The 15,256-nt window shown below is 30.6% G+C and overlaps 1 protein-coding gene across 1 annotated transcript in view; it reads left to right on the top strand.

Moving 5' to 3' along the window:
• LOC130896609 (zwei Ig domain protein zig-8-like) overlaps positions 1 to 15,256 on the top strand; it is a 216,545-nt gene that overhangs the window by 172,353 nt on the left and 28,936 nt on the right. The window contains exon 5 of the mRNA XM_057804806.1: positions 14,857 to 14,965. Within this exon, the coding sequence (XP_057660789.1) occupies positions 14,857 to 14,965 (109 nt within the window). The remainder of the gene's footprint in view (positions 1 to 14,856; positions 14,966 to 15,256) is intronic.

Genomic DNA, 15,256 nt, shown 5'->3' with positions numbered 1-15,256 from the left:
AAATAGATTCGAATACGTCTGACCTTGCTAAAAGCAATCCAGTGAAAATCATTTCCATATTTTTGAGGGTGTCCTCGTAAAAAAATAGTTTATAAGGGTCTGCAATTTTTTACAAAAAAATTAATAACTCAAAAAGTATGCATTTTTCTAAAAACGTTTTTAGACAAAAGTATACCAAAATTTCACGTAGATTTCAAAAATGTATTAATATACAGGGTCTTCTATTTGAAATAACAAACTTACGGTAGAACCGGAAGTCGGCCATTTATAAAAATATTCTGGTTAAAAAGATCGTATCCGAAAATCCAAACGTAGACATTATCATGATTTCATTCGTCGTGGGACACCCTGTATGAAGCAAATAGTTTCGTAGATATGACTAAAAAGTGACTTGTTAATGAAAACGTGTAAAACGCCCCTTACTAATTTGACATGTAACAATTCTTGGTTGATCTGAACCATAAAAATAACACAAGTTTCTACTAGTCTACTACTAAGGTAAAAATGAAGTATTACCTCCGAAAATTTGAAATTAAACTTGAATAACCCTTACCTCCAAAATATACCCTATTTCGGTATATGATTATTACTCTTAGAGGTAAAAACTACCCCTTAATTCAAAAAATCAATAAAATTATAAGTATAAGCATTTAATGAGTAGAAACATACTTTTAAAAGTTGTTTAATCCTTAAATGTAGTATTTATGATTTTTCAACCTTTTTTAATCTATTTCATCCCTTATAAAGCACCCCCGATTAATATAAAATTAAAAAATATTATTTAATCACTTTATGGTAATTTATTTATATTTATATATTTATATATGTACTTATTTATTTTAAATGGACATATTTTTATTTGTTTTGCCTTGAATATTTTGTATTTTCAATTTTAGACCCCTATAAATCATCCCCTATTTCGGAAAAAATTTAAAAATATATTTACAGATCTACTTATAAAATTTTTTGGTTTATTTATTTATTTATTGACATTTTTTCATCTTTTTTAACTTGAATATTATGTATTTCAAATTTCTAACCCCTATAAATCACCCCTTATGACAAAAAAAATATTTACATCTCCGATACATACTCCGAAATTAAAAAAAATGTTTTTTGACCATATCTCGGTTAATTTTCAAGCAAATTAGTCGTTCGAAACGCAGATTTATAGAGAATTTTATATACTATGAGTTTATTAAGGTTTTAAATTCCTTTAGCCCTTTATTTTTTCTAGGCGAACGTGTAAAGGGTTCCCAAAATGATATCGGTCATACGTTAGGGTACGATTTGTAAGGTTATATCTCCGTTGTTTTAGAAGCTACAAAAAATTCGGAAAAATCAAAATATTTGTTAAGAAAAACGCTAAATTTTTGTTCCTCGTCAATTTTTATTTATATCTCATCGTTTTTCAGAAATTTTGAAAAAAAAGAGAAACTTTAAAAAATTTCAAAAATGATTTTTCGATTTTAAACATAATTTTTTTCGAAATTATGCGTTCTAAATGGTTCAAAATCTCGGGAAATTGTTATTAGTATGTGAGTAAAATATGTAATCACTAAATTATATATTTATTGCGATTTGGGTACTATTGCTAAGGGTGAAATTGAACTTTCTTTCTACAAAAAAAGTATAAATCGATTTTATTTCGACCATAACTTTCTTTGCTTTTATGCTAGAAAGTTCTACTCTATCTCATTTTAAAGCTTTTTAAAGGTACTTTGAAAAATGTTATATACGATTACATCGAAAACTTGACCGTTTTTCCGTTATTCAACGTTGAATTTCAAAAAAAAAATTCGTTCGATAAAAACATTCAATTTTCAATAAATCAAAACTTTGTTTGTATTATACCTAAAGCAAATTTGAAAGAAACAATCTTTCTGTTTTTTTATAAATTTCATTTTTGTACCTCACACTTTTTCTAATAAAACCAAAATTATTTGAGTTATTAATGAAAAATCGATAAAAAACGTGGTTTTTTTCAAAAAATCTTTCGATCGCGCATAACTAAAAAACTATTAATTTGTCAAAAAAAATACCGAGAACATTTTTTGTTCAAAATTTCGGTTTCTATCAATTCCCGCGATTATTTTCAACATAAACAATTTCCCCCCCTCAGTTGGGATGGAACTCACCCCTAGAGCAAAAGCAGATTTTCTTTTTTGACGTATTCCCTACATGCTGTCAAAATTTTATCAAAACCACTGCAGGTACATGGAAATAGGAGATGAAAAACTTGGTATCCCGGACGTATTTAACGATGTGAAACATTTTATAGCATCTATACCCACTTTAGATACAAATACTACAATTTAATTATCATATTTATGCGAAATTTTGACAAACGACATCGTAAAAAGGCGGAAACTACGAAAATAATAAACCAGAAGCTAAACAACTGTCTTATACGATATTTTCCAAATTACATATTTTTTTTTCAAATCACCCATTCTTATCATTGCGCTTTTACGTCAGCGAAATTTAAAGTTACGGTGAAAGTCTGAAATATCCGAGTCAATATCTCAGTTGTTTTAGAAGCTACAAAAAATTCGGAAAAATCAAAATATTTGTTAAGAAAAACACTAAATTTTTGTTCCTCGTCAATTTTTATGTATATCCTATAGTTTATTAGAAATTTTGAAAAAAAGCACACGTTGCCCTTTATTTTTTCACATCCTTTATGTACGTCAAGAATTATTCTTCCTAGTAATAAATAATGACACGATTCTACAATTTTTTTTTGTTAAATAATTTCATGGAGTAAACGTTTGTTCGGTAAAGTGGAAACATCATCATATTCAAGTGCTTAATATTGAATAATTAATCACGATTCTCACAATGATATTTTGTAATATCCGGACATTCTCTAGCGTGAAACCATTTGTTAAACAACATTGTTTTGTAAGGGATGCAGTGGTCCGCTTTGTAAAAGCCCGCGTTTCGTGTAAACTGGTCAAACTGGTACAAAGATACTTACAAAACCTCGCGAAAACGCAAATGTCAATAAACAAGGTTCACATTTACAATTGTTTTTGAAAAAATGTCTCAACATCAAGTTAATACGAAATATTGGAGGATTTGAAGGAGGAAATATCGAAAAAACAGCCTCAGAAGAAGAAGAAAATGCTGCTTTATCAAGACAAACTCATATCGATGAAAAAAATCGTTCAATGATTGATTCCGCAACGATTTTTCTGCTGAATTTTCCCCAGCAGCGACTTTTTCCTATTTGCAAACTTCTGGACATTAATTTTGCACCAATTAGGGGTTGTTTGCTGAAATAATGACGACAGATCGTATAAAAGACGTCAAAAATTTATCATTCATCATCATCTTGATACCGTTCGATCTCTTGGATTATGGCTAGTGTTTTATTGGGGTGGGTTACCCCCTTTGTTCTTTTTGTAACAGTTTTTTGTTGTTGCTGACTTAGTTTGTCAGATTTCTACGTTCTTTTCTGTCACTGCGTTTTGCTTTCCAATCTATCATCTCTAGGATTCTGGTATCTTCTTTAATTTAGTTTCTCCAGGTATTTTTTGATTTGTCTCTGTTATTTGTGTTATCTGCTTCAAGATTTCTGTAGGTTTCATTCTCAGAATCCTAACCAATTTAATCTTTGTGTTTTTTTGTATACCGTATCATATTTTCTTGTCTATTCTTCGTTTTGCTTTTAGTTTTTTCTATACCGATTTTTCCTAGTTATGTTTCTTGTTTTTTGATTGAATTATACAAATTTGGGGCTAAAGATTATAGAATTTCGATGAAGGTACGTCGAATTTCAGTGACGATATTTCACAAATCACAAATTGAGGCTAAAAATATATCAAAAAAGTATTTTTTTGATATATTTTTGAATTGTGAGAAGTTGTATGAAAATGAAATCATTCAAAATCAAAATGACCTCCGAATTCTTTAATGCGGCTCCGATTTTCCTAAAAATTTAGAATTAAGCTCACCGTACCCTCCATATCAAGATCTACATGATAGTAACGTGTGCTAATTGTTTTTAAGGGGTGAAAATCACACCTTATCGAAAAATACTAATATTATAGTTTTTTCTACTATTTTGCAATTCAAATGTTTTTCGTTTATGCGGTATAAATATTTTAACATACTGTATAATAGAAAATATATATATTTCGAAGTATAAACCCTTAAAAATCTATAAAAACTACCCTTTCGATGAAAATAATATAGGAAATAATGTTTTAACGATTTAAAACTTTGCAATTTCAATTTTTACTGTGAAAAATTCATAAAATTTTAATAAAACTCATTTAGTTATTGATTTTTATTATTCAACCCTCAAAAACTACCCCTTTTCAGAGAATGAAATAAAAATAAATCTAATGACTGCCAGCTTTTAGATTTTGCATTCTTTTTGTTATTAAAGTTTATTGTCTCTACTTTTTAAGTAATTTTTAATGATCTACAACCCTTAAGAACCACCCCTTTTATGAAAAATGAAAAAATTTTAATGACTTAATGTTTTGATTTTGAATTATTTCGGTTTTCAAGTGTATTTTCCAAACACGAACTGATTTTTCATTCTCTACACCCTGACACCCCTTAAAACCACCCATTTACCAAGTTTATGAGTATATCATGTCTTGGTACTCTCAAATGTACCTACAGGCAACTTAGTATCAACAGAAAAAAAATTATGCGCCAAAATTTGAAACTTTTTTATATTCTATAATTCACAAAAAAAAATTCAAAATCTTATTTTTGATGTAACTCAAATAATTTTGAAGTTATCACATCCTACAAACAACCATTTTAAAGGGAATTTTCAGGACTACACGCCTATGTATGTTAGAAGGGCTTGAGATTATCCATATTTTATTAATAAAGGGTCAAAGGGCTGTTGAAAAGCAATTCTCGTAATATAGTGACAGATTATTTTGATTATAACTCCGTCAATTTTTATGCTACAAAAAATATAAAAAAACCAAAATAATCGTCATAAAAAATGCTTTAATTTGATTGTTTATTTGTTTTCGTATCTTTTATGGTTATGGAGAAAAAAAATGACCAAAAAAATTTTTTTTCAAAAATAAAAAAAAAGTATTATTTAATGTTAATTTTTTTTCAAAATTATGCATTTCTGGTCAGCCAAACTTTCAGATGTCGTGAATAACATCCAAATAAAGTATTTGGTACAAGGAATAAGTTTAATTTTGATTTTCAATGAAACGGCATTAATTTAAGTGCAATTATTTTTTTTAATTTTAACTATTTTACACCATATCTCACTGAAAGTTCAGTCGAAACGACTTTTATCAGTAATCATTCGAAAGCTCTTTTTAAGCTCTTTAAAAAGTATCCAATGACTTTTTATTGAAAAATGTACCATTTTCCCGTTATTTGAGGTTAAATACTCAATTACGTAAAACAAAAACTATTCAAATATCTATAACTTGCTTTCGATATAATATTAAGATCTAAAAATATATCTCAATTTGTTTGTTTTTTTATAAGCTTCATTTTCGTTCCTCACACTTTTTTCGATAAAATGCATCATTACAGAGTTATACGTAAAAAACTACTGAAAAATGCGGTTTTTTGTAGAAAAATCGTACTTTTCAATTGCGAATAACTCAAAAACTATTGATATATCAAAAAAACTTTATATAACATTTTTTACTTTAAATTTGCTGATCTTTCGATTTCCGTGGTTATTTTGGGTTAAAAATGTTCCACCTCCCGAAAATGGCACCACGTATCATCTGTGAAAATTTCGAATAAATCGTTGCTGTATTAAAAAAAAATCGGTGAGGAAATGTTTAAAAATTTGGCCTACCACGTATATCTAAACTAAATATGTAGGTCGGTGATTCTTCCGAAACAACGTGTCACATATTATCGAACGTCAACAACCTTTCCAGGCGATTCGTTGCAAATTTCTCTTTTTAAAAATGATTTTCCATGCCAACCACCTCGGTTAATGAGAGAGCCAAACCCTTCATATCATTTGATTTATGGTTAACGCGCGTCAAATGCAGTCTTATATCTAGTTACGATTTTTTTCTCCCTCATCCAGTTTCTTATTCCAATTTACCAGGCAAAATAATTAGCACGAATTTGTATCGATCTTGGGTTCGATGTACGAACCAGAACATACACTGCCGGGCAAAAATTTAAAACAAAACGTAATTATCCATCGAATGATGTGCTAAAAACACGCGCCCACGAATTATTTTTACCCCAGGGTGGATATATTTGCACACCAACAATTTTACTTGTTTTAAATTCGTGGAAACGTCCCGAAATGGCGACTGGAAGATGTCAAATTCTATGGTTGCGTCGCCGATTAGACCGTATCGTGTAGTACCGGCTTTATTTTGCAGCGCTGCAACCAGCCATATTGAAAATCTAACTCCGGTTCATATTTTCGTTTATTTCTAAAATATATCGTAATGGTTTGGGTTGAAAACGAAGAAGTACTAACAAACAAACATGGTGGTAGTTCAATTATCGTTTGGGGTTGCTTTTATAGCCATGGAACTTGCGATTAATTGGAAAATGGAGATGATTTGGCCTCCTAAATGGCCGGAGCTCAATCATATTGAATTTTTGCGGGAAGAGCTCGAAAGGAACGTAGGAATTTGGAGAAAAAAGTCGTAGAATGAGGATTTTTTGATGAAAAATCAGTTTAACTGACTTTGTTAGCATGGTCTGTTAATATTTCTCTATGGATTTCGATTTTTTTCAAGTTTTTTCATGTCATAATCGAAGTTAAACACGTTGATAGCCGGCGTAAATACATTGCAGTTTTTCCTTCAAAATTTCAGCTAAGAAAAATCTTTTTCCTTATAATAACTAAAATTCTTGTATAAAATAAGATATTTCCGGCATTTTGTCGACGTAATAGGAAAAGATGTGGGCGTAGGATCAGTGGAAAATAGAGTGTTGATTAACTCAAAAAATATCACGTAAGAAATTTGATATACGTTTCCAGTTAGGTCATACAGTGTTAAGTTGAAGTAATTAAGAAAGTAGATTTGGTCCGAATTACTTTTTTTCGCTTTCAAGACTATTTTTTTCCATAAAGAAATGATATTTTTCCACTTTTTCCATGGTCACGATCCAATTAGTAATGGTTTTCTGTACTACAGCCCAACAGAGCAAGTTTTTCCACCCCTAATAGACACGACGTCCGCCTCGAAGTAAAATCAACCCAACTCCAGCGCTGCAGAGGAAAGTTTCTCCTATATCAGACGATCTTTGAAAGTGAATCGTTTCCCGTACACTAATTCTTGTGTATACACAGAAAAAAATTGTTTCCAGTTTAACAAAGCTGATATTTTCCCATAACCAACGGCGTTTCGTCCTTTCTAAACAACAAATAATGAAAGTAAACTCTAAATCTAACAGCTTTTTGTTATTCTTGTATAAGTTAAGAATATATAAGGGTCGAAAAGGGATCGGCCAATTTTATTACGAACTGTTTGGTCATCACGAATCTAATAATCAATATTATATCCCAAAGAAGGTACATAAACTTGGATAGAAAGGGATATTTTCAGTTTTTGATTTCCAAAATTGTTTATTTTCACTTTCGAAATAATTATTAATATGTTTATGATCATAAATATCGCCGAAAATCAGTTTTTGTACCAGAAAACGTCGATGCTTCATGCGTCGATCGTGATTATACATATCGTGAGACTCAGGTATATTTTGGCATTAGTTTCCCCGCATATTGCAACAAAATTCGTCCGTCAAAAAGATTTGTTCGCGTTGGTTCAAGCCCCTACAAAAATACACCGATTTTAATGAAGAATATTTTAAAAAACAATAAAATCATTTGTCTAATTGAAAACTTAACTAGCAACCCTCGTAGTACAAACTAATTTGATGTTTTCGGTTTATTTCGATACTTCATTTTGTAAATGTGATGAAAATAAACTGAATAGTGAAACGACAACAAATTTCAATTCCAAAATGCTATTATGAGGAAATAAAATAAATCAGTGTCGAAATATTATAACACGTACTTGAATTTACTATTGTTTGGCAAGATTTTGAAAAAAAAACTTAATAACTTCATAAATCTTTAACCTCTTACACGGTATTGTCCACTAAATGATGACATGTGTTATTTATTGTAGGGCTACAATGACTATTAGTCCGGTCAAATTGGACATTCGAAGTTACATAAATTCACACCAAGCTGAAAATCAGTGAAATTGTTTAAAATATAATTAAAAATAAAGTTCGAAAGTTTCCCATCATTCTCGTGTATGGAAAAATTTTTATCCAAGGTCAAATGTCAAAAAAATTCGTTTTTCGCGATTTTCGTCAAAACGGTAAGTTTTATCATAAAAATACCTCAGACAAAAATTTTAGATCATAAAATTATCTACAAAAAACGTCCTTATACTTTTTTTCCTATAACCCACTGTTTCTGAGTTATAATGATTCAAAAAGTTGTAATCGTCATATAATACACATGTTTCCGCGCCATCTATGAGGGAGTGTACTTAGCGCTTTTTTTTAAACGTGGTTTCTCCACGGGTCAGTTGTGATCATATTTAATTTGAAACTACTGCTAAATAATAAAAATTAGCAGATATTGAAATGATTTAAGTTCAAAAAGTTCAGAAAGTTGATCTTCCGAGTCGTAGCTTTGAACTTTTTAACAAAACATGCATATTAATATCGATATCAGGAAAAACCCGTTTTTTGGATATTTAACTTGACTTTCAAATATTATTTTTAATTATATTTTAAACACTTTTACTCATTTTCTACTCGGTGGTAATTCATTCTCATTTTTTGGTCTAATTTGACCGGACTATAGCCAACCTTGAGCAAAAAGGCCCGAAATCAATCCGATTGGACTGACGAAAGGCTCCGTTCTATTCTCAGACGAAACCATGGTAATTTTGTGTTGGTAGTTGTATTAAAAAGTTCTAACTATTTCACTCGGGCTTTATTTATTTATTTTATTTTGGGGGGGAAAATAATATACTTTTAACTAGGATTACGCTGTCATTTATTTTATAAATCCTTCATTTGCACTAACATAACTGGGTTATATAAGATACCAAAGGTTTAATCAGATAAAACAGATTTCCGATTCACTCAGATAAATAAATACTACGTCTTAGGCAACACGGAATACGACGCATCGATTTGTAGGTTATCTAAGTTTCGGCTAACGATTTATTACTAAACATTATGGAGATGTGACTATGTCATTACTAATACTCAAAATGTTTCCAAATATACAGATAAGATATAAGTATATTATCACCGTTTCCTTTTAACGAGTTTATATAAAAATATTTCGATAAAATATATCTCTATATATTTATGACAACAGTTAAATATTTTGATAAATACTACTGATTAGGCAACACGCTATACAGTATCGTCTTATATGTTTTCTAACTTTCTTTTATTGATTTATTCCCGAAAATTAGAAGAATCGTTCATAAAAATATTATAGTGGATAATAGAAAATATAGAAAACTTGTACACAAATAAGCTTGATACGTATTCGAATACTAAAACTATGACACGTCCCTAATTTAATCCCTTTAACGTTAGGTCCTAGTGAAAGATGTTTTGTTAAAGATCCAATTTAATTACGTTATACATGTATCTGTTGATTGCGGGTAAAGACTGACTTGCAACTTTAACAAAGATTAAAACAGGACCGGTATTTTTAATGTTAGATCATTCTAATTGATCATAAATTCAAGACTAAAATTATTAGAAATACTTTGAATGATATAACCTTGAAAACAATAGTAATGAACAACATATGAAAATGGAGTCGTTTTAGTATCAAAACGTAATTTAATCGAGTTTAGAATTCACTCTAATACGACAAAATGTTTTGCAATAGAATAATTAAAAATTGTAATATCTAATGGTTGCTATACACGTTACGGTTCGCCGGCGAAATTCTACGATCAAATATAGAGATTTTGACGTTTTATCAAAAACAGTATACAGGGTATAGCGAGAAAGTTGTATAGATGCATACCAAATTGAATTTTCAATAGAACCAAGTTTAAAAATACATTATGAAGAATCAAATACAAGAGCAGGTGAAAAAAATAATATAAATAGAATGATGAATGAAATTTTTTGTCACTTTAATCAAATTTTTAATGACACATTCCTAGTACAACCTGTATATGAGCAAGTATCGAAATTTCGTTGACGTTTTCGTAATTTTTGACTCCAGTTTAGTAGGAAAGGAAATTTTTTCCGAAATTCTAGGACCAAATTTGAAGATTTCGATATTTTAACGTAAAATGGTGTACAGGGGGTGTAGAAAGAAACATTGAACCGTTTAAAACAAATTTAATGATCTAAAATTACAATTTTTACTGGAAAAACTGAAATTAAGTAAACATAATCTCACAAAAATGATAAAAAAACAATAAGGAATCAAAATTTTCCAGCTAAAAATGTCAAAACATTTTCAAACACCCTGTATATGATCTAGTATCGAAATGTCGTTGAAGTTTTCGCAATTTTTGACTCCAGTTTAGTAGGAAAGGAAATTTTTTCCGAAATTCTAGGACCAAATTTGAAGATTTCGATATTTTAACGTAAAATGGTGTACAGGGGGTGTAGAAAGAAACATTGAACCGTTTAAAACAAATTTAATGATCTAAAATTACAATTTTTACTGGAAAAACTGAAATTAAGTAAACATAATCTCACAAAAATGATAAAAAAACAATAAGGAATCAAAATTTTCCAGCTAAAAATGTCAAAACATTTTCAAACACTCTGTATATGATCTAGTATCGAAATGTCGTTGAAGTTTTCGCAATTTTTGACTCCAGTTTAGTAGGAAAGGAAATTTTTTCCGAAATTCTAGGACCAAATTTGAAGATTCCGATAATTTTACATAAAATAGTATACGGGGAGTTCACCGAAAGACATTTCTCGAAATGAACAAATTTAATGATCTAAAATTACAATTTTTACTTGAAAAACTGAAATTAAATAAACATAATCACACAAAAATGATAAAAAAAACAATAAGGAATCAAAATTTTCCAACTAAAAATGTCAAAACATTTTCAAACACTCTGTATATGATCTAGTATCGAAATGTCGTTGAAGTTTTCGCAATTTTTGACTCCAGTTTAGTAGGAAAGGAAATTTTTTCCGAAATTCTACGACCAAATTTGAAGATTTCGATATTTTAACGTAAAATAGTATACGGGGGGTGTACCGAAAGACATTTTTCGAATTGAACCGACTTAATGACCGGGGGATAGTTCTGTGCAGTTTTTTGTCTAAACAACGTTCCGGTGAGCGACTCAAGAGTATGATTACTCTCTGGAGGTTCATATTCAAGAAAATTCACGAACTGAGTGATCTTCGACTGAAAATGCTCGAGCTAGCAGACAATGGCGAACTTATTGCAGCATTTGAGCTATGAAATCGGCCACAAAGTGTTGTTGCATCAAGACAATGCACCAGCTCAAACATCCGTTATTACAATGAACAAAATTAATGAATTAAAGCTTGAATTACTATCTAATGCATCCTATTCGCGAGATTTAACTATCTAGGAGTATTTTCTGTTCCCAGATTTGTCAAAATAGATCGATGGTCAAAGATTTTCCAGCATTGAAGAGGTTATTTTGCTTGACGATTCTTATTATTAAAATGGTATCAAATTTTCTATCAAATATCCAGTTTCATCCACACGAAAACGTGTGGAAAAGTAAATATACTTTGACTTTGTAACTTTGGGTTCAATGACCCACAAGTAAGCTTTACGTGATACCTAATTCATTTATAATCTTCATGACAGCTTCAACCAAAACATTGAGATTACAGCTTTTAGTATATTGTAGTTTTTCTGTGCCATAGACAACCTATAGGACTAGTTGACAGTTGACAGTTGACAGGTGACAGCAAGCTGTAACTGAAAATTTGTCTTATTTACACTAGTTTATGGTTGATTGTTTTTTCTATGATTTTAGTCATGATATTTTGCAAGGCTTCAACGATTCTGTTTTTACATTTTTTTTTCTAACGGCACGTCATTATGGGTATAAGCTTTGAAGGTTAGGTTTTTTTTTTGTTGGGAAACAAGAAATAAATTGTGAACATTTAATTATGTCACTGTGTAATAGCCTTCCGCTTAATTTAATAAACATGTTTAGTATTAATAATCACCTTCAAAACCCTAAATTAAATTGCCCGCGCGTTTTGAAAGTGTAAATTATGTACACGCTTTTGTTGGACAGTAAAAGACATCGCTCTTCATGAATATGCTTCAAGTAAAATAAAGAAAAGATGAAAAATAACTTATTTTATCAATTTAGATGGTTAGAAAGTTGGATACAATGTACAAAAATGTTATAAAACAAAGAAAATATAAAATAATCATAAGTATATTTTTACCGAACTAAAGCAAATTATTTTCGATATTTCGAGATAAAATAATTACTCCACGACCCTCCATTTTGAATTTCATGAGGACAGTATCCAATTTAGTGACTTCTTATTCAGAAATTACTTAATTTAGTTGCAAAAATCACATATCCAAGCATCAAACTCTGGTCCAATACATACAGTCATTTCCTGGTTAGAAATTACACGTTAAAAATCTGACCCACAGTTTTTTCAAAAACATACACAATGTCAGGAGTTTTTCTACATATTAGGGCATAAAAAAAGATTTTTCTATTTGATTATCAGGTCTTGGTGGAGGTTTAGTTTTTGTTTCATACCTATACCTCGAGTCTGATTCATTAAAAGTCAAGTTTTGATCACTACGAACGGAATTCAAAGGCATTTGGAGCAATCCTAGATTGCTAATCGATAACTTTTCATCATTATCGATGGAGAAGTAACTTCAGAAACATATTTATACCAAAAGTTGAGTTAATCCATATTTAGAACCATTAGTCTAAGTACAAATTCGAAATTCGTCATTATTATCTGCAATAAAGCTGGATATCTTCTTCACAATCAGTTTCTACAGTCTCCCTGATCTAATTTGTCGCATTTCTTATATTTTTTTTCTTTTAATTGCGTTTTTTATATTCCTTTCATCTTCTCGTCCAATTTTTTTTTATTTGGGCACGGGACTTACGCATACCAAACCCAGAACGCTACGATCGATTCCGAAGACGATGGTTTGATGTGCAGTTTCAAAAAAAGATTTTTCTATTTGACTATCAGGTCTTGGTGGAGGTTTAGTTTTTGTTTCATACCTATACCTCGAGTCTGATTCATTAAAAGTCAAGTTTTGATCACTACGAACGGAATTCAAAGGCATTTGGAGCAATCCTAGATTGCTAATCGATAACTTTTCATCATTATCGATGGAGAAGTAACTTCAGAAACATATTTATACCAAAAGTTGAGTTAATCCATATTTAGAACCATTAGTCTAAGTAAAAATTCGAAATTCGTGATTATTATCTGCAATCTAGCTGGATATCTTCTTCACAATCAGTTTCTACAGTCTCCCTGATCTAATTTGTCGCATTTCTTATATTTTTTTTCTTTTAATTGCGTTTTTTATATTCCTTTCATCTTCTCGTCCAATTTTCTTTTTATTTGGGCACGGGACTTATGCATACCAAACCCAGAACGCTAGGATCGATTCCGAGGACGATGGTTTGATGTGCAGTTTCAAAAAAAGATTTTTCTATTTGACTATCAGGTCTTGGTGGAGGTTCAGTTTTTGTTTCATACCTATACCTCGAGTTTAAATCATTAAAAGTCAAGTTTTGATCACTACGAACGGAATTCAAAGGCATTTGGAGCAATCCTAGATTGCTAATCGATAACTTTTCATCATTATCGATGGAGAAGTAACTTCAGAAACATATTTATACCAAAAGTTGAGTTAATCCATATTTAGAACCATTAGTCTAAGTACAAATTCGAAATTCGTCATTATTATCTGCAATAAAGCTGGATATCTTCTTCACAATCAGTTTCTACAGTCTCCCTGATCTAATTTGTCGCATTTCTTATATTTTTTTTCTTTTAATTGCGTTTTTTATATTCCTTTCATCTTCTCGTCCAATTTTCTTTTTATTTGGGCACGGGACTTATGCATACCAAACCCAGAACGCTAGGATCGATTCCGAGGACGATGGTTTGATGTGCAGTTTCAAAAAAAGATTTTTCTATTTGACTATCAGGTCTTGGTGGAGGTTTAGTTTTTGTTTCATACCTATACCTCGAGTCTGATTCATTAAAAGTCAAGTTTTGATCACTACGAACGGAATTCAAAGGCATTTGGAGCAATCCTAGATTGCTAATCGATAACTTTTCATCATTATCGATGGAGAAGTAACTTCAGAAACATATTTATACCAAAAGTTGAGTTAATCCATATTTAGAACCATTAGTCTAAGTACAAATTCGAAATTCGTCATTATTATCTGCAATAAAGCTGGATATCTTCTTCACAATCAGTTTCTACAGTCTCCCTGATCTAATTTGTCGCATTTCTTATATTTTTTTTCTTTTAATTGCGTTTTTTATATTCCTTTCATCTTCTCGTCCAATTTTTTTTTATTTGGGCACGGGACTTACGCATACCAAACCCAGAACGCTACGATCGATTCCGAAGACGATGGTTTGTTGTTATTTGCTTGTCCATGGGAATTTTGTAACAAAAAAAATTACTCGGTAGAGTCGGTTGTTTGATGAAACTATTTTCCCATGAAAACCGAGGAAATAAAAATGTAATAGGAGCTAAAACAAGTTTATAAACTACCATTACTTTGGGAGAAAAATATTTAACAGAGATAATAGTTCAAAACCGCTTAACAACGTAATATTTTTGCGAGTTTTTGGAAACGTTCCCGTATAATAAAGATTTCCTTTATACTGTTTCAGGATTGGACGTTACAAATCAAGTTTGTGCAGCAGAGAGATGCCGGTTTGTACGAGTGCCAAGTTTCCTCGCATCCGCCCATTAGCATCTTTGTTCAGCTTAACGTAGTCGGTATGTATACATACACCGCACATTCATCTTACGTATTCCGCTTTATTCTTAAAACCGTTTTCTGATATGAATCAAACGGGGCTTTGTTATATCTTGACGTGAAATATACAGTAAGTCCCACTCGAAAATATGGAGTCTGCATCCGTGTTATTACGATTCTCTCTTAAAAAAATGATTTGACAAATGTTTCCGGCGTGGAAGGAATATGTGGCAACAACGCGGTTAAGTAGGAGTTATCACATAACCTATAATAAATTAAAACGTCGTCAAGGTCGAAACGACTCGAAAAAA

This window comes from Diorhabda carinulata, chromosome 7 (assembly GCF_026250575.1).
Source record: "Diorhabda carinulata isolate Delta chromosome 7, icDioCari1.1, whole genome shotgun sequence".
NCBI classification, from domain to species: domain Eukaryota; kingdom Metazoa; phylum Arthropoda; class Insecta; order Coleoptera; family Chrysomelidae; genus Diorhabda; species Diorhabda carinulata.
The sequence above is the reverse complement of the archived record's forward strand: the minus strand, read 5'-3'. Positions and strand labels throughout refer to the sequence as shown.